The 20,681-nt window shown below is 39.8% G+C and overlaps 2 protein-coding genes across 4 annotated transcripts in view; one reads left to right on the top strand and one right to left on the bottom strand.

Annotated features, from left to right (window-relative positions):
- znf106a (zinc finger protein 106a) overlaps positions 1-1,967 on the top strand; it is a 26,736-nt gene extending 24,769 nt beyond the window's left edge. The window contains exon 22 of the mRNA XM_083997935.1: positions 561-1,967. Within this exon, the coding sequence (XP_083854061.1) occupies positions 561-617 (57 nt within the window). The 3' untranslated portion in view covers positions 618-1,967. The remainder of the gene's footprint in view (positions 1-560) is intronic.
- capn3a (calpain 3a, (p94)) lies at positions 1,431-20,648 on the bottom strand (the record flags this gene model as incomplete). Of its 3 annotated transcripts, none has more annotated exons than XM_083997945.1 (21): positions 1,431-3,895; positions 5,055-5,113; positions 6,543-6,659; positions 7,739-7,817; positions 7,973-8,041; positions 9,484-9,548; positions 10,589-10,646; positions 10,833-10,946; positions 11,219-11,255; positions 13,135-13,343; positions 13,494-13,505; positions 14,178-14,347; positions 15,115-15,275; positions 15,386-15,463; positions 15,797-15,891; positions 16,003-16,086; positions 16,750-16,918; positions 17,609-17,742; positions 18,681-18,799; positions 19,719-19,788; positions 20,397-20,648. In XM_083997945.1, 21 exons carry the CDS (start codon positions 20,646-20,648, stop codon positions 3,869-3,871), a joined length of 2,178 nt encoding a protein of 725 aa, XP_083854071.1. In that variant the 3' UTR covers positions 1,431-3,868. The 3 variants fall into 3 exon arrangements, with proteins under 3 accessions (XP_083854071.1, XP_083854072.1, XP_083854073.1); XM_083997946.1 differs by having other exon boundaries at positions 10,839-10,946; XM_083997947.1 differs by having other exon boundaries at positions 10,869-10,946.
- Positions 20,649-20,681: the final 33 nt, after the last annotated feature.

Genomic DNA, 20,681 nt, shown 5'->3' with positions numbered 1-20,681 from the left:
CCACATTATGTATTAATGTAATACATTTTCACCTCATGATGTATTAATGCTGCATTTTGTAATAAAATTCCTGAACGCAATATGTCATAAACTTTGTTGCATTTTGTAATAAGTTTTTACATATGGCATCAGTTATTACAATATGCGAGTGTTGCATTAATTTGGTGCAGTATGTAACAACTTATTACAAAATGCAACAAAGTTTATTTTAAGCAATATATCGCGACAGCCGTGGTATAATGAGCATACCGCGGCCTAAGGGGCGTTCTTCAGCCCGACGCGAACGGTTATCAATAATGACAATATGAAAGAGGAATACGCAATCAATTTCATGTAGTTTTATTTAACCAGAAATACATATTATCCAATAAAATAGCGTGCCTGACGTGGAGTGAGAGCCTATGCTGTGATAAAGCTTGCCGGATTTCACCTTTTCCGTTTTATAATACATATTTTATCACAAAATGTGGCAGATTATTACAAAAATGCATCGTTATTACATCATGAGGTGAAAATGTATTACATGATTATTTACATTTCTATTGTTTTGTGTGTTGCAGGGGATGCAGGTGCACATGCAGAAACACGCTGAGGAGGCGACGGAGCTGCAGCCTTAAGGGCCGGTGATGGGAACAGAGTTTTCCTCCTGAGCCCTCGTCCCTTTTCCTGCTCCCCTCTCCTCCTCCCCTCCCTCCCTCCCACCTGTTAACCTCCCATATTGGGGGGGATGTTCTTGGGACCCACTTAACTTAGCAGAGCTCCCATTCGAGCCTGGTGAGTGGCGTCCGGCGACTCCATCCTTTATGTTTCGGTGTTGGAAACCAACAATCGTGAGAGGAGGGTCGGGTGTGCCGTCGTCGGTCTCTTGTTTTTCCTTTTCTAAAACTTTTCTCTACAAAACAAACACACTTTTCTCTTCCTCTTCCTCTTTCTCTCTTTCTGTCCGACCACCGCAGCTCCTCTTTTTCACTGACCAAAGTAAAAGACAAAAACACGAACGAACGAACGAACACGTGACTTTTGTTAATTGAAGAAACTTCAGCATTGCCGGCGTCGGGAGAGACTTGTTCCGCTTTTTTTTTTTTTTTTCCTTTTTTTGAAAACTGCAACAAAAACCAATAATCGTCTTCCTGATTGGTTGGCTACAATATGGCATGGGCTACGAGGTGTTTTTATCATTGTTGTGCAGTTGTGATGTGTCATTTTGAGCAACCTATACTTATTTTTTTCTTTCTTTTATTTGTTCTGTTTTGTTTTTTTATGTCAAAATGTTCACTCACTCAAAGTTTGACAGTTAAGATAAAGTTTTGACAGTTCGACAGTGTGAGTCGTTGTTTTGAAGGAGTTTTATTGAAGTGACAGAGTTTATTTCATTTTGGTTTGGTTCTTTTTGGGGGTTTTTTTCCATAAGAACTCACTTTTCACAAAACTTTTCTTTTGTTTTATTATTTTAGTAGTTTAGGATTTTTTTTTCCTTTTCTTCATTTTTCTTATTTTTTTGTTGCTCATTGAGGCGATTTAAAGGTGTCGAGGGATTTTGGTGCAGTGTTGTGTGACTTGGCCTGAGGTTGCCATTTGAGAAATTGACATTTGCAGTGATAACAGAACCAAGACGTGGACGTGGTGGCGTGTTTATTCCTACAAGTGTGGGTTTAATCCTTGTCGACAGAGTCCTTTAATAAGGATCTCTTACTTGTTTCCACGAGTGAGTGTGAAGTACTGTTTTTACGACACCATTTCCTCCCTGGAAATGATGTTTTTTTTTTTCTTTTTGTTAGTTTTTTGAGTTTATTTTATCTTTGGAGCATCGAGCCGAAGGCCCCCCGGAGCTGTGTTTTCCCCACAGCCAAGAGATTTCTAACGAAGCGAGGAGGTGAAGGATGTTTAAAGGAGGTGTTAGATGGACAAACTTGAAGGGAAGAATTAGGATTCATCTCCCATGCCATACCTCACCCTCTTTAGAAACAGAAAAAACAGGCGAGTTGGTAACACGACGCCACGTTTTTATTTTTAAAAAAGGCACATTCAACCTGTTTTAACCAGCGTTTAAAGCCCAGCAGATGCTCGTCAGCAGACTTTGTGTGGTTACTCTCTCTCTCTCGTTGGTTGTGTCCTCGTCTGGAGGATTTGTTAACCTCGCGGCCGCCAAACTTTCCACAAAATAACAAAACAAAAACTCTTCTCTCACACACACACACTTGTGTTTTTTTTTTAATGACCGAGGAAAGCGAGCAGTTCCCCTCGTACCTGGCATTCCTGAGTTTCTTCAAGTTTTTCAGTTATTATCGTTGTTGTGACGGGATCTTTTTTATGAAAGTGCAATCTAAGAAATTGTTAATTATAATAAAAAAAAATTAATGTTGCAACATTATAAACCAATTTTCTGTGTCTTCTTTATGGTGTTTTTTTTTTTTTTTTTACTTATGCATCAGGGGGAAAAAAAACAAAAAATCACATCAAAACTACTGGTAACGCAGTCAAACCAGTAACTACACATTTATTTATTTATTTGATTAAAATGGTTAAAAATGCAGAACACTCATTAGACCAAAGCCTTAATAGGAAAAAAAAAAAAAAATCACAAAAAGCTGCAGTCCAACCCCTCAGCCATATTCTCTCTAATCCATATTTGAACCTTTTTTTAACATGTGTGTTCAGAAAAAAATAAATAAAAATGAAACAAAAAGAAAAAAACTCCACAGCTTTGTCCTTGAATCTCGTCCATCCACATGCAGAGCTGAACGACCGACCGGCAGACTGGACATGGTTTGTTTTTTTTGTCAGGAGGAGGAGGAAGGAAGAAGGAGGGTGTGAATTCATTTGTGCTGGCTGGAGCTGAGATGAACAGAAGAAGAAGCCTGAGTTGTGTCCACCAGGTGGCGCTATCCACAGGGCCGGAGCACACGGGGGAGCGGCTCGGTGCCCAGAACTGACGCTAGTGAGGAGGATGAGGAGGATGTGGTGGTGGGGAAAAGAGGAGGGGAAAGGGATAGGGGAGAGAAACGTCGTACTGCTACTACTACTAACGTGTTACTCTAGGCCAACAGTAAATCCAGGAGTGTTATTTTATTGACAAAAATAAGTGAATGAAGGGAAGAAAAAAAAAGAAAAACAGGGTCAGGCCTGAAATCTCTCTCGAGATGTTGTCGCTCGCACTGTCAGAAATGTTTAACAGGTGTGTGAGAGAGTGATTCACAAGTTTATTCATCATCATCGTCCACCAAGAGAGCCCAGTTCACTGGAGTGGATACAGCTGCTCAGTTTGATCACAGGAGAAAAAGAAGATGATAATAACACATGGAGGAGGAGGAGGAGGAGGAGAAGGGGGGAGGAGGAGTAAGATATCCGTCAATGGAGATGAATAGTGAACTAGTTAACAGAGATGGTTTAACTGGGGGAAGAGGAGGAGGAGGAGGCTCTGTGAGGTATTGTGACAGAAAAAAAGGAGGTTGTGTGTGTTTGATGCCTGAGAAAAAGTACGGTACAAGGTGTTTTCTTAATTATTAATAATAATAAAAAAAAATCTAAACAGAGCTGGATGACTGAAAGGAGACTGATATTTTGATGATAAGTGGAGAGAGGACAAAGGCAGAGAAAGGAAGTTTAAAAAAAAAAAAAAAAAACAGGCCTGAGACCTACTGTACTGAAGAAAAAAGAAAGATAGTAGAGAAGTGGAAGATAAACTGAGAAGAGTCAGAAAGAGCAGAGCTGTAAGGGGGGAGGAGGAGGAGGGAGGGGGAGGAGGGATGGAGGTGAGGAGGTGGTGGGTGAGAGCTAACGGCGGTCGGGCACACTGAGTATTGAGGTAAAGGCTGGCAGGTCTGGTCCTCGTGTGGAGTGGAGCTCACCTGGGAGGAGATGGGCCTCTCTAGGCGTACATGGTCAACTGGAGCCACTGGACACGGAGAAGAAGGAGAAGGAACGTCAGTAAATCAGGTTTATAAACCTCCACAAGGAGACATTAGTGGATTTTACTCCTCAATATTGAGATAAATAATTGATTGGTGAATTGAAAGTAATCATTATATACCATTATCTCAGTCTCAGTGTTGGCCATTGTGGCCTTCTTATGGTTGTATTGTTCCAATGTCGTTACAGTTAAACATTTTGGCAAATTGGCCCATTGCCATAATCCCTATAGTTTTAGGAGGAGGTTTGTGCAAGCTATTTTTAGAACGGCGGAGCAGAGCCGCGAGCTGCTCAGAGCTACGCTACGGAGGCTAATGGGATTTCTTGGTTTCCCTCATCAAACTCATCAAATACACAATCCAACACAAAGTTGTGACCTGCACATTCACCACACTATGAGATAATAACAGAACGTTACGAGACAGAGTTGTTTTAGAGGCAAATTCATGCAAAACTGCTGATGCACGTTCCCGTCGGGGGTAGTTTTTCGGCAAACAGTCTCTGCATTTGCCTCGAAAACAACTCTTTGTGTATTTTATTTGTGCATTCATGCACTGTCGGAAATATACCAACATACATTTATTCATCAGCCTGTACTTCCTGTAATACTGCTGTGAAGTCCCATACGTGTGGCTTATAATTGGTGGTGGTTGTAAAATCCTACAAGCTGGTTTTGGGGTTATGGACTTTACTGACTTGGCTGCAGCATATTTACATAAAAAAGACATTAAAAAGCTCAATTTGAGGTTACATTGTAGTAATTTCCCCTTCTCAGACTATTTTATTTAAATCATCTTTTAAGGTCTAAACAAGTAAAACTGTACATAATTAAAAGAAAATCAGATTAAAGCGTCAAAATATGTTGCTAAAAGTTATTTTTTCCCCTCTTCCTCTAGTCTAAACCGTAGTGTGGGTCCCAGCTACTGCATGAGATCTCTGCTCCTTTTATACAATGTTTTAAAAAAAAAAACCACTTAGACAATGTTCAGATGAACTGCAGCTGTGATCGATCTGCAACAAATGTGTGAATAATAAACTGTAGAAGCTCCTCGGCCTTTAACCTTACATGAAAACCTCCTGGATACTGATGAACTTTTCCTCCTGTCAGTAACTTTACTACTAAAGTAAGTAATTTCTCCTCTTACCTCCAGGACACTGAGTCTGATTGTTCCATCTCCGTCCTGATCGAAGGCCTGGAACGCCCCTGCACACAGAAACACCAACACAAGTTAGAGTCACATCCAAAACACACACACAAACACTGATCTGTGCTCAGTGTTACACAGCAGGAAATATCAAACACACATACAATACACACACTGTTTTGGAGCTGTGTTGTTTTCTAATCCACGGAGCCTGAGACTCATTACGCTAAAGAGAAGCAGAGTTTCTTTTCTTTCCAAGAACGACAGAGATTTACACCAAACAGCAGCAGCACCATTGTTTCGTTTCTCCCTGGAGCGACCGTTAAGAGCTGCTGCTGCTGATCTGGTGCACAGAGGTTTCTGCCTCGACCACAGGCAACGTCTCACAAACAAACAAACAGACAATGATGATTGATGATGTTTTACTCTGAAGAAACAAAGCTGAGGAAGTTTCTTTTTTCTCTCTCTGTTAATACCACTACTACTACATCTACAGGCTTAGTTTTTATGTACGGCTGTTGTTGCTTTGGTCAGGGCTCATCATTAAACTGCACTTAAGCTTCTTTTTGTGCCCCAAGAAGTTTGTAATTTCAATAAACTGACTTATTTACTTATTTTGCTCTTGGTCTAAATTGGTCAATTTCCCATCAAGGCTTTGCTATTGATCCAGACGAGGAAGTTCTAGATGTTTTATGTTTTATCACTGTTTTCACATTTCACCAACATCTGAAATAGTTTTGATCTTTGGAAACTTCAGATCTCCACAGAAATGTAAAATACATGCAAAAGAAATATGTTATAAAAGTTCATCTGTTCCTAAATTACTTGAATTTAATTTATCTGTATTAGTTTTTGTTCTTTTTTAATCTCATGTTTTCCCATTTATTTATTTAGTGTTATTATCATTACTACTACTACTATTTATATACTAAGTTACCTCAACCATACTGTGCAATATACAAGTCGCCATGCTGAATATCCCCCTTCCTACATACTGTGCAAATAATTTACCTATTTATTTTATATTAGTGAAAGCGTTTTTATATTATATTGTATTTTATTGTATTTGCTTGTTTGCACTAAAGGAGCTGCTCTAATTTCATCATACGGAGTATAATGACAAATACAGGCATTCTATTCTATTCTATTTTTTACTATTATCATTTTTATTTACTTAATTTATTTTATTTTCTATTTTATTTCTCTACCTCACACAAGGTATGTTAATATTATTTCTTTACTTTGTTTAAATTATCGTTAGGTCAAGGTGAGGTCATTCTATAAGCCTTTCCGACCTCACCTGCACATTTTTCGTATCTTCCTCCCGACCAAGAGAGATATGTAAATGTATTTGTTATATTTTATATGTGCAAATAAATAAATAAAGTCTAAAAAAAAGAAAGAAAAGAGAGACACTAAATAAGAAAAGATAATTAAAGTCTGAAGAAGTTATGTGATGACACACTGTGCACGGAGGCTGTGACTTACTGAACATGGCTTCGAGTCGAACCAGGCAGCTGATGAAGCTGTCGAAGTCGATGTTCATGTTCTCGTTTGCGTAGCGCATGGTGATGATGTCGTACAGCTGGTTGTTGAGACGGAAGCCTGAACGGGACACAAGACACATGACTGTACAGTGACAAGGACATTTAGAGGATGAGTTGAAGCAGTCGTCGCTACGAAACAACATCATAACAACCCAGAAGAATGAACATGAGCAGAAACCAGTCGTATTTTAAAGGGAACGAGTCCACGACTGGTGGAGCTCGATTGATTTTAAAGACTATTTTTCAATATTTTAACATTTGCATTAAAAGGATAGTTCAACATTTTGGCAAATTGGCCCATTGCCATAATCCCTATAGTCATAGCAGTAGATTTGTTACCTTTAATTGTCGGTGCAAGCTGTTTTTAGAACGGCGGAGCAGAGCCGCGAGCTGCTAATGGGATTTCTTGGTTTCCCTCATCAAACTCATCAAATACACAATCCAACAACTCCAAAACGCTCTGGTGGACAAGTTGTGACCTGCACATTCACCACGCTATGAGATAATAACACAACGTTACCACACAGAGTTGTTTTAGAGGTAAATTCAGAGACTGCTTGTTGAAAAACTGCCCCCGATGGGAACACGCATCAGCGGTTTTGCATGAATTTACCACAAAAACAACTCTGTCTGGTAACGTTCTGTTATCTCATAGCGTGGTGAATGTGCAGGTCACAACTTGTCCACCAGAGCGTTTTGGAGTTGTTGGATTGTGTATTTGATGAGTTTGATGAGGGAAACCAAGAAATCCCATGAGCCTCCGTAGCGTAGCTCTGAGCAGCTCACGGCTCTGCTCCGCCGTTCTAAAAGTAGCTTGCACCGACAATTAAAGGTAACGAACCAACTGCTATGACTATAGGGATTATGGCAATGGGCCAATTTGCCAAAATGTTGAACCTATCCCTTTAACATCTTTTTTCTGTAGCTTTAATCAAATCTGTTTTAGCTTTTACAAAACCAGTGATGCTATTTTCTTTTTTCTTTAATATCTAAGGAAATTCAAAGATGTTTGAGCAAATAAAGCATCCACTGTGCATGGAAAAATATAAAACATACATAAATATACATTAAAATCTGTGTTTTTGTGATTAAGATGAATTGACCCTTTGATAATTTTTTTTTGTGTGTTTTAAGTACCTGCATCGTTGACGGCGTTCCTCATCTCGTAACTATTGATGCTGCCAGACTGGTCGGCGTTATAGTGTTTGAAGATTCCCTGGAAGACACAATTTGTGAGTTTCGTGCAAGAAGAACTGTTAACTGCGGCCGTTCATCGGTGAAAAGATTGAGAAGAAATACAGAATTTCTCACTGGAGATAAATAATCACTCGCGTCATAAGATAAACGAGAGAGGGGGGCCTGTTTTCCCACCTGCCATTGTTTGATCTTGTTCCACAGATGTCTGAACTCCTGCAGATTGAGTCGACCTGTCCCGTCCATCTGAGCGCCGACAGTTAAGACCAGAAAACCACACACATCATCATAATGGATCGTCAGAAAAACAACTGGCTCCAAATCTCATCCTAAAACTAAAAGTGCCACAAAACAAACAAAAAACCTCCACAAAGACGTTATGTTGTGTTTTTTCATGTAACGTATTGTATCAGTAGATAATGTCAAATGAAGATGAGGTATCCCACACGGACAGTACCTATAGGGTTTAATATAGGTTTGAATATATGTGACATGCGTACTTAAAATTGGCCGTTTTCATATATACGCATATATGCTATATATATATGGCGCGTATATGCCGCATATATGCACCATATATAAAACAGCATATAAACATACTATAAACAGCATATAGGTTTCATATATGTGCATATATCCTCATGAGGATACATGCGCATATATGAAACCTATATGCTCATCCTCATCCTATGCAGTGGTGCATATATGCAGCATATATGCACCATATATACAGTATATAGCATACTATGCGTATGAAAACGGCCAATTTTATGAATGTCACATATATTCAAACCTATATTAAAGCATAAGTAAGCGATCCGGTCGTTTTGGGTAATGCTGCGTTCCAGGCAGGCTTTTGAAACCGTAAGTTACAGCTTCAAGTCACGACTTACGACTTTGTAGCGTTCCAGGCAACCCGTAACTCGTGTTTTTCCGACCTGTTTTACCGGTGAAAGTCACTATAACGGCCACTCGTAACTTCTGACCCGTGAACTCGTACCAGATCGAACTGGTACGACTTCACAGGTCGGAAAAACACGAGTTACGAGTTGCCTTGAACGCACCATAACGTCTTGTCAGCCGACGGAGTTAGCAGCCCCCGCCCTCATCATGGATCTATTGGTCCTCGTCCCTGCCACACAGCCCTGCATGCCGTTCTCTCTCCTCATTGGATAAAACTTGTAGGATACGAGAAAAGTTTTCTCCTCGACTCAGAGCAGAGCAGAGGGGCTGAGAGACCCGTGTTTCGGTCCAAACACTCTATGTAAGTGATTGCTGTCGGAAGATATAACTATTTAAGACTTATATTAACACAAATATATCGCTTACTTCTGCTTTAAAACCTATAGGTTCTTTCCGTGTGGGATATAGTGTTTTATTATGTTTCCTTGAAGTGACATGATCCCTGTTTGTGTTGTGTGAGGATGAGGAGGAAGAGGAGGAGGAGGAGGAGGAGGAGGAGGAGGAGGAGGAGGAGGAGGAAGAGGAGGAAGAGGAGAAGAAGGAGGAGGAGGAGGAGGAGGAGGAGGAGGAGGAGGAGGAGGAGGAGGAGGAGGAGGAGGAGGAGGAGGAAGAGGAGGAGGAGCCTTGGCCCTGTGAGCGTCCATCACAGACCCTGCCTGGGTCTCGGCAGGTTGTGCCTCTCACAGACAACACAGCCAGCCCGAAGCACTCGATACAAAGGATACGTCCATCAGAGCAATCATGCTCCTGCAGCTCTCCAGACTGAAGCCCTCGGTGTTCAGGTCCTTATCTGCAGGGAGGAAACACACACACAGAGAGAGATAGATAGAGGAGGTAATAATAAGTATCAAAGACTCAGAGTTAAGGCTCTGAAAACTCACTTTGAAATGGGTAAATGGGCCGTTAATTACATGATAATGTCAAGAAATAGCCTCGAAATAACAGTCAATTTCATAATAATATCATGTTTTTCATAAAGGCAAAAGATTACACATGCTTTTCATGCTTTGAATTTTTAGGAAAGGCCAGATGTTTCTCCACCAAGTCCTTGCAATTGACCGTTTTTTCTGGGCTATTTCTACGCATCAATTGTTATTTCTTGGCTATATTTCTCGACATTACTATGAAATTGGCCGTTATTTCTAGGCTATTTCTAGACATTATCACGTAATCAACGGCCCTGTAAAGTAAAGGGTTACCACATTTTTTTTCTTCACAATGAAGTTTTAAAAGTGTTCAAGGCTCCTTCAATTAAAGTTCAAGGCCTATAATCATCGTAAACTATTAATACTCGAGCTGCATCAACCACAGTGAAGACAATGTGAAATACTAATAATAATAGGTCTCTACGTTTCTTCCTACAAGTCAATATCTTAGTAAATATTCACATTTACATCTTAATTTTCTCATATATATATATATATAACAGCATAGGGACAATTTCTTTCTTGTATGTATGTAGCCTATATATTGTGCTATATATTTGTACATATTCATCATCATTATTTTTTTTATCTTGTATCATAATTTCCCTTTGGGGATTGATTCTTATTCTAACTCTGATCTATATCAGTAATTCTGAAAATGATTCTCACATTAAATAAATATTGAGGCTTAAAAGTTAAATGTAATTTGAGAAGCACTTCACTGCTTCGGCTTATTTCTACTTGTTTGGTCTGAAAACAACAACAGGGAATCAGTAAATGTCACAGTTTCCTTCAGGGAGTCTGTGACATTCAGACGTTTGTTTTTCTTTTGTTTTTCTAACTCGTGATGTTTTAAATTTGTCTTTAAAGTTCAATCTGAGCAGCCGAGACACTCAAGACTCACGTTTGGTGATCACTCTGTTCAGAACGTTTTTCAGTTCGTTGGCTGTGATTTCCATGTCCTGAGAGAGAAACCAGAGGAGAGAGGAACATTAATACATCTCTATATCACCCAAACACACCAATATTCACATAAACAGCCACCTACTAGTATTAGTTTATCAATTTAAATGTATTTTTCATTTCTTTTCATCCATTAGAACCATAGAAATCTCTTATTTCCTGTCATCTTTCAAATTAAAAGCAGGATTATATCTCCCTCCTCTGCCCCTTCCTGTACTCACCTCTCCGGCTATCTCCTGAAAAATAGTCCTGAACTGCTGATCCTCCTCGCTCTCTTCCCCCGCCGAGGCCGGCGCCGGCTGAGGCGTCATGGAGCCACAGAATAGAAGGAGATAAACGAGAGACGAGACGGAGAAGATGTGAGAGGAAAAATGTAGAAATCATGTCTGAGAAAAAAAACCCTCCTCCTTCTTTCTTGTTCTGTATACTGTATGTTTTCACTTTAAGCTGTTTGTTTGTTGGTTTAAATTCAATGCAAATGGATTTTTTTCATCGTATTTTTTAAAATCTTTTATCTTATCTTAAAATAAAAGCTAGAGTCTTTCTGTTCGGCGTAGGGAAGGACACTTACCACTGGATGGTCAGCCTCGATCCTGTTCTCTATCTCCCTGGGTGAAGACCAACAAACAGCAGTCACGACGCTGACAACAACATCTCATGTGGACCATTAGCCTGTACAACCATGTGTTCACTACAGCACATCGTCTATCAGGTGTTAGACAAATAAATAGATGACAGGACTTTAACAATCATGACTGTAGGTTGTTTTTTTTGTTTGCATTTTTTTTTTTTTTTACATTACTAAACACTAAAAAATAACAAAGCGATTCCAGAAAGAAGCTGTGAATAAAAGGTGTTAGTTCAGTACCACCTGTTGCTTCCTCCAGTCACAGTCGATGGCGTCGTCTCCTCTTTTTTACATTTACATAGATAAGTTGACTCATAATAACTGACGCTAAATGCTACATGGGGCATTTAAAGCACAGACTTACTCTCTCTGATATTCAAAGAGGTTAAAACTAAAGATCTAGATTATTATTCAATGTTCAATGCTCAGTGTTTGATCCCGTCACAGGATCAGTTTGCTGTGCACATCCGCAGCCAGGTGTCGGTCCGCCTGCTGCACGCCATCTGGTCCTCCAGGGGTAGATAGGTAGGTAGGTAGGGAGGGGCAGGTGGGTGGGTGGGTGGGGTAGGTTGGGTTGGGGCTGCGGTTGTTAGTTGAGGCTTGAGTGTGCAGCATTGAATACTTTGAAAGGTTACCAGATCGTGCCCAAATCTGAAGTCGCTTGTCCTAAAAAAGATTCCATAACAGCTTCGAACTGCGGCCGGTTTCTTCCAGCTCTACAAATCAAATTTCCGTTAACATTTTTTTGCTCTTTTGGCGGTTTGTGTCCCACCACCCACCCCACCCACCCAAAGCACCCGACCCCCCACCCTCATTAACACAAAACACAAACCTTGCACCTGCACATGCACATAGACGAACAGACAAATCACTGATGCACTCTGTCTAAATCAATCTGCTGCTGCTGATACATTAAACACACACAAGCAGGGCTGGGTGTCGTTGGAAATTCATCTGTAGTAGTTTTTTGTGAGCTTTTTTTTACATTATTTAGCAAAAAAACACTTGATTAGACAAACATCTTCTGCTTTTTGAACTCTTATTTTGAAATTTCAATGTTATTGCATCAGAAAAAGTGCAATGTTTTTACCTCACACTGGCTTTAAAACAGTTTTAATTAATAAAAACAAAGAAAAGGAACATTAATTAATCAATTTACTGATCCCAATTAAACTAATTGGATTTTTTTTTCCCAAAACAAAAATGCTCAACTTGTTTTATCTGGTTCTGCTTGAGGATTTGTTGTTGCACAGAGTGAGCAAGACATCTGTATAAAACTGTGTTGAATTTTTCTTTTTAAAACTTTCTGAAATTCAGAAGTAAAAAATAATAATAAATAGATTTATCAGTAATTAAAAATAATGGTTAGTCTGACTCATAAATGTTCTCACATGGGTCGAATAGTGCACGTACATCCAGTGTGTGAGTCCAGGTGCAGAACAAAAAGCTAAGTAGGCAAAAGAGTAAAAAAAAAAAAAAGTTTGCACACCGTTAAATGCTCCCAAAAATATCAATGCAAAAGTTTCCTTTTGAAAATTTTCTAAAAGATCGAAACTTTGAATTCCACTTTTAATATTTTTGGGAGCATTTACCGGTGTGCGAACATTTTTTCCTCTTTTGTCATACAGTAAATCATCTCAACTATCATTTCCGGAAGGAGAATTAATTAAAACTACAATAAAAAACATGAATATCCAGTAGAACCTGAATCTCGATCAATACCAATAACCAATATGGTTTCAACACCCAGCCCTGCTCGGACACATCAGTGGAATAAAACAAGCGTCTACAGTAACTAGCTGTATGTCTATCTCAGTAACCCTCGCTGCAGCCCGGCCGCTCCCCCCTCCCCCACTCACTCTGAGGTGTTCTTCTTTTCAGAGAAGACCCGCAGGATGAACTCTCCCTCCTGGTGCGGCTCGTACGTGGAGGGGACGATGACGTACTCCCCGGGGCTGAGGCGGAAGCGCTGGGTCACCTCGCGCAGGTTGATGTAGGACTTGCAGCGAGCCTTGGAGGAGTTGAAGAGGAAGAAGTCCTTCTGCATGTGCTGCTTGTTCCCGTGCATCTGTGGTTAGGAAGGGAGGGAGGAGAGAGGGAGGGAAGATGTTGGATGGAAACTGGTTTATTGTGTAAAAAAAACAAAATGGAAACAGTGTTGAGTGAGTGTAATTAACTTGCTGCTGCACTGTGACAGCTTCATTCACTCCTTCCTCACCTCCTTTGGCACCTGCGGAGAAACAGACAGAGAGCGTCAGTGTTTGTGTTGCGACAGGAGGAAAAATAAAAACAAAAAGTTAAAATGATCAATGTGGCAAAAAACAATAGAAATAAGAAATAAGAAATTTGGGCTTTTTCTTTGATTTCATTTGCAAATTTCCAGTCCACAACTAGGGATGTCACGATTACTTGTTTTTACAATTAAACATCACAATTAATTAATCGTAAAGATTCCTAAATAAAAAAGATTATGTTGGAAACACAAATGTGCACCAAATTAAAGGTAAATGTAAGAAATACTGGTCCATTTACCTAACCTAACATACAATTGGTAGGAATTTAAATGTTAGCAAGTCATTTGTGATAAAAAAAAAAAAAAACAATTAAAATAAACTTAAACATTTGGTATAGATGACAGTTAATGTCATCTATACCAAATTAAAACACTTCCCCTGGAGGATTAATAATTGGTTATATATTAATACTAGATACTATAATAATAGTAAATAATTAGTAATGTAATTATATTTTGACTGTATTTGATTTTAAACATACCGTGATTATTTCTCTGACAATAATCTTATAAAGAAAATCTATAATTGTGACATCCCTAGTCACAGCTGAGACAGACTACTTTTAGTTTAATTGATTATCTTGTTCCGGTGTGAATGTGAGCGGACACCTCGTAGATGGCGAATCCGATGGTGAAGAGGTTGGCTCCCATCTTGCGCTCTTTCCGCCTGTTCTTCTGCATCAGAGCCACCACGAAGGTGCAGCCCACCTCGTTGTCCTCGGGGTCGTCGTCTTCCTCCAGCAGACGCAGGCGGTACTGAGGGTTGGTCCAGAAGGTGTCTGCAGGACATTTAGCAAGCGAGCGTCTTTCACACGTGTAACATCTGGATTTTAATTCATCATTCATTGCATTGTTGCTATTTTTGGTATTAACATCATTTTACTGTTTCTCTCCAGGTGATTCTACATTATTTATCACCGTCATTTAACAGTCATCAGTATATAAAGTTGTATTACGTGACTCTGCTCTCCTACTCAGTTCAAACCAGGGTTATTATAGTTAACTAAAACTAAGACTTAAACTAAAACTAGCAGTGAAAAAACAATTTAGTAAACTGAAATAAAAATAAAAATGACAATTTTTCCCCAAAAAAGAACTAAATAAGAACAATGCACAATGCAAAACTAACTAAAACTAAACTGAATGTCAGATAACATCAGCTTAGTTGTAGTTTTCTTAGACTTGGCTAAAGTTGCAGGAAGAAAACGTCACAGCTCAATATGGGACGACTTGGAGTATGACCCACAGGTAGATAAGAGTGAATGTACCGTGATGAGGACTGATGGGAACATTTATGGGATGCAACTAAAAGGGAAAAATCTCTGATGTCTCACAGAGGCTTCCTCCTAATACCTGAAAAACTAAGACTTAATAAAAACTACATAGAAACTAGTCAATTCCTCAAAAATAAAAACTAAACAAAAACTGCTCAATCACTTGTTGAACTAACTAAAACTAAACTGAAAAACTAAATAAAAATAAAGACTAATGAACATTTGAAAACTATAATAACCTTGGTTCAAACCTCTCTGATTATGTTTCCTACCTGGGTAGTTCCTGCAGCCCCCGGCGGAGCAGCCCCTCACCCAGCGGCCCTCGTTCACAGAAACCGTCCACTTGTGGATCTTGTCGTCCTCCAGGGCGTCGGGGGTGAGGTTGCAGATCTCGATCTTGGTGTAGTTCTTCTTGAAATCCTCGAACGACATCCTGGACGGGAAGCGAAGAGATATCAGAGGAGAGGATGGGTTCATTTTTATTACAGTAAACGACGAAATCAACTATGATCTTTGTGACTCGTTTGAGTGTTAAACAGATACCAGAACTCTCCGTCCTCGGCGCTCTGGTGCTGCAGCTTCTCTTTTTCAGTCTTAGACAGTGTGGTCCACTCCTTAGAGCTGCAGAGAGGAGGGATTAATTGAGACATAGTTTCACAGAAATATTAGGCAGATTAATTTTAAAAATTGTTTTAAAAACTCATCAAAATCATCTATATACTGTACATTATTTAACTTTGTGTATTCATACATACAAGAATGTATGAGTGTGACAATGTATGTATGGTCTCAGTATATGGGAAATAAGGGCTTGACAGAGTGGAAGGAGTTAGAGTTCATATTGTGCTTCCACTGTTAATATTGTAAATAAATGAACAGATGTATTATGTTTAAAAAAAAAACAATAAAAAGATGAGAAAGAAAAAAAAAACTCATCAAACTCCAGCTGCTTACTTGTCGCTCCAGGGGCCGTTCCACTCCACCTGACCCCACGGGTTCCTGAGACGCACCAGACGGACTTTAGTTTCCTTGTGCTGAGACGATTTACACTGGAATGAGACAACAGAGATTTATTTTTTTTTTTTTAATACATTAATGCATTTTCACTGTCTCTGTTTGTGATTTAAGCTCTGGACACATGAAAGCAGCCGGTGTGTTACCTCCTCCACGGCCGTCACAGAGTAGGCGTGACCCTTCACCAGTCCCGTCACAGTACGAGTCTCAAAGCGAGCGGGAACCAGGGACTGCAGACACACAACATATTAAGAAAAAAGATAAAAGTTTTGAAAAAAAAACTTTAATTTGCAAAAAATATAGTTTTTTTCTAGGCTGAAACTTCGTCGTACTGGTGAAACAATACAACAAAATTTAGTTTAGCAACAAAACAGTGATGGCTTGTTGCAAAGTGCATTAAAAATAACCTTAATAATAGTTAAAATAACCTTAAAACAGTTAGGATAAATAAGCTAAGCTAATGCCTGTTGTGTCATGGTGAGACAAAGCTTTTCTTATTTTTTTGACTTGCTGATAAAAGGAAACAGTAGATTTTTAATATCCTGAGCTTCATCCTACACCTTTTCAGCCCAAATGTCTATTGTTCACTTTCTTTATTTAATTAAATTTGATTTATTTAATATAATTTAATGAAAATACATCTGATAAAGGATATAAATCCTCTACATCAGACTCAAAATAATGACAACATACAGAAAATAAACACAAATATACCATTCAAAACTTCAATACATTCACTTACTGTTTATTTTGATTTGCGTAGTTTTTGTTTTGTCACTTCTTCTTAGACCTTGTGTAGCTGCTGTATTTATGTTGAGCTGTAATTTCTATTGTACAATGAGGTGTCATGTCAAGACATTAAACAAACTAAACTAAGTCGACGTCGGACTCACGTCGATGGAGCAGCCCATGAGCGAGCCTCTCTCCAGAGCTTTCTTCATGATCTTGTAGAGCTCTTTGGGAGCTTCCTTCATCTCGTAGAACTCAGTGACTCCACCGGTGAAGTCCTCCATGGCCTCGGTGGTGTTTCCTCCCTTCAGGGCCTCGTAGGAGCCGTGCAGCCTGACGGGACACAGACGTTAAGACTCCTCACATCAACATCTTCAGTTCTCTCATTTACAGATAAATGTACATGAATATTATTAGTAGTATCATCTAGTCCTAACCTGAGAAGTAGGGTGACACTGTGCAGAGCTACATAAAGTTGTAGCTGCAACCTTTTTTAAAGCCAGAAATCTACAATCCAGTAAATTTAAAAACATGCTATGTGATATAACTGAGCTCCGTTCTTTCTTATAAATGTGCAGGAAAAAGGTAAAAACATCCAGTTCAACCTCTCTTCTCCTTTTATTTTCTTAAATCGGAGAAAATTAGACTGTCTTTATCTGGCTGCTCCAGTAAATTTGGGAGATTAGGGAGCTCATTCCTCCAGTTCGTTAAGACGACAGATCTTCCACTCAAGCAGCTTAGAGAAGTAGATATGTTATTTCTGTTGTGTTGAGGGTTACATGCCGCTGCTCTGACTTAGCATGTCTGTTGTCTATTTCTGTCCTAGTCCTACTTTTTAAAACGTATTTATTTAATTATTTTTATTGTGGCTGTTCTACTTTTATATGGGTTGTTCGGGTATGCAGCAATACTTCAGTGACTACTTATTGTTTCTGTTGTTTTTCTATAAGAAAAAATGTTCTAATACAATTGTAACATCTGCAAAACCCAATAAAAACCGTCTCTTCTCCTCTCTACACTCACTTGGCGTAGGCCTTCTCCAGCAGGGCGCTCCAGAACTCGTTCCTCTCGGCCGACTTGGTGAAGACCAGCTGGTTGTTGAAGGTTGGGATGCGGTCGTCGATGACGACGTCCACCCAGTCGCCATAGCGCCAGAACTGAGGGACAGAAGGAAAGTCAAGGAGACAAAACAATACGGGTTCAAACTGACTTTTAACACTTGAATCGATAACGTTTTTATTATAACCTTTATTTAAACTCGGAAATATGTTGAGGAGCAGCAACCTCATTTCTTCTTCTTCTTGCACTTATGCACTCGTCACTTTAGCAAACAGCACTTTAGCACATAGCACTTTAACTAGCACTGTAGCACTTTATAACTTCTCAGTAATCTTTTGGTCCCTTACCCACTCTTTTAACCGTCTTTGGTCAGTTAACTGGTGGTTTATGTATGTCGTTCATATATGTTTCGTGTAAAATGTCAAGGTGTTTTATTGTCCTAGTCCTGCCTCTTGTACTTTTTATCGTCATTGTTTTTTATGTCTAACATCAACCTGCCAATGGGACTGGGGATGGATATTAGCCACTTGGCTATAATCCCACATATTTACATGTCAATGTCCATCAATATGTACTGTTCCCATTTTTAAATAAATAAATAAATCTGAAATCTGAAATCTGAAATTTGCAATATAGATATAGACAAAACACAAAACATTTGAGGACAAGACATAACACAAAATGCTTGAAACATACAAGCATATCCGAAATACCAAAAGGTAAAAGTGACAAAGATAAATTGAGAACAGAGAAGTCTAGTTAGAAACTGGAGCAGCTGGAGATAAAATAAGATGCAGTTATGGATTTAAATTGTCCTAATGATAAAAGTGTGGTAAGTTTTTGCAGAGTTTTCCAGGTTGCAGGTGCAACAGTAAGAAAAACTGGACTTTCCAAATTCAGTATTAACAGAGGGAACTTGCAGTGTGAGCCAGTCCTTTGACCATGTGTAAGTAAACTTGACTTTTAGATGATAAAACACAGGATGAACTGGGTCTTTGTCCGTCTGTGTGTTTGTGTGTGTGTGTGTGTGTCTGACCTGGAAGTGGAAGATGCCGGCGTAGCTCTCTGAGAAGCTTTGCTCCAGGGGAACGACGCGGTAGAGAAGCTTCTCGTTCAGGGTGAGACAGGCGATGGCGGCCAGCAGCCAGCAGTCACCTGAGCACAGTATACACAAGGTTAATGTTTCTACACTAAGTCTGAGGGGAATGTGTTCACTTTTTTCGCTTTCTACTGTTTAGATTTAGGCGAAAATGTGCAGTAGAAAACGGCGGCCATGTTGAACAACGTGCACCTTTGAGTCTCTGTGATTTCCCTCTTTTCTGTTTTGTTTTGTTTTGCTGGAGGAAAAGAGCGTCGTCGTCGCCGAGTGCTGACGTTCGACTTTTCTGATTGTCCAGGTGTGTGTGAAACAATGTAAGTTTTTCAACAGGGGGAACGGTTGACAGTGTCTGCCAGCACCTTTGTCCCTTTGGTCTCCCTTTATTTGCAGCCTGTGCTGGACAACAATGAGAAGTGCTGCTGGTTGGATTCCCTTCCAAAAGAGTAAGCACAATACCGCGGGGAGGCCGCTGCAGGCAGAGAGGCCGTGTGCAGGGGATCGATGGGATGTTTGCTGCCCTGTTATCATGAATATACAGACTGAGGGAAGGCTCCATACATTAACAGTGATATAGCGATGCATGGACTGAGCTATGTATATCAAATCAAAACTTTAGAAAGCCTGCAAACGCTTCAATCATGTGCTCATACATTAATCTACACTCTATATTTCACCATTTCTGCATTTGCATTTGTTTGAGCTTAAAATGTAGAGAATAAACATACAGTATGAGCAGAGATAAAGAGCTGGTTGATTCACACGTGGACGTGGAAGATACCAGCTCAAATGAGGCTGTTTCTTTTGTTCCTCACTGATTCTAATAAATAGTCTGAAATGCAGCAATTCAGTCATTTAAAAAAAATCAAATAAAAATGAAAACCTCTTGATACACAACGAGACGTTCGATCTACACTGTGGTGTTTTTGCTGTTTGATTAATGAATTAATGAATTAAAGAGAAAGAGGATTTATTTACCAAGGTCTCCCTGGCAGATGTCTGTCCTACTGGCTCCTCCGACAATGAACTGAGGGTTCTCACAGATTTCCTGCAGACAATAACAAAAACAAAGTTAAGGCGTTAAGGGGATCAGTCTAGTTTAGTTTGTTTAGTTATCTCTATATAGTATAGTTATCTATATATAGTTATGTCTATATAGATTTAACACTGTGAGAGACATGAGAAACCTGTGTTTCTGAGGCTGCATCAACATCACAGTCATCTTTAAACAAGACATCTGTTATATATTAAAACTCAGACTGATACGACTAAGCTGCGTTGAGTTAAGTTTGCTCGTCTTAGTTCCAGTCCGTCCGTGTAGGAAAGGTGGGAATATTTTGATCACATCGGTATCTCCAGGTGACGTCCCAGTGGTGATGATGATGGTGGTGGTCGTTGTTGTTGAGTTTTCAAATCCCTCATGAGTTAAAAAAAAAACGTAGTTGTTTCCTTTGCAGGTTTGATGTTTTGCTCTGTATCAAAAAAAGAATAAGCGTCCCACCTCCCACATGTGTGATCCATCCATCCATTCATTCATCCCACCTCTTTATTTTACTTTGCCATCAACAACGTGCCTCTCCATGTGCCAACAACCTCCCCTCCTCCTCCTCCTCCTCCTCCTCCTCCTCCTCCTCCTCCTCTTCCTCCTCCTCCTACCTTGGGCCTCTTCCAGACGATGTTCTTGACTTTGTTGGACTTGTGTCCGAGCTCCTTGAAGCCCAGGGACTCCACGGTGGCCGGGAAAGACTCATCCTCAAACAGGTTCTTCCTCCCGACGTACTCCTGTCTCAGGACGTTGAAGTCCTGGCCGTTGAAGCGGAGGGGCTTGTTCAGAGACCCTTCCCCGTCCCTCCTCTCTCGTTCCCGGATCAACCGGTCGCAGAAAAAGCCAGACGGTGTGTAGGGCATCTCGTCTCGGCTCACTTCTTTTTTTTTTTTTTT

Source organism: Trachurus trachurus (assembly GCF_905171665.1).
Source record: "Trachurus trachurus genome assembly, chromosome: 22".
In the NCBI taxonomy this organism is placed as follows: Eukaryota; Metazoa; Chordata; class Actinopteri; order Carangiformes; family Carangidae; genus Trachurus; species Trachurus trachurus.
The sequence above is the reverse complement of the archived record's forward strand: the minus strand, read 5'-3'. Positions and strand labels throughout refer to the sequence as shown.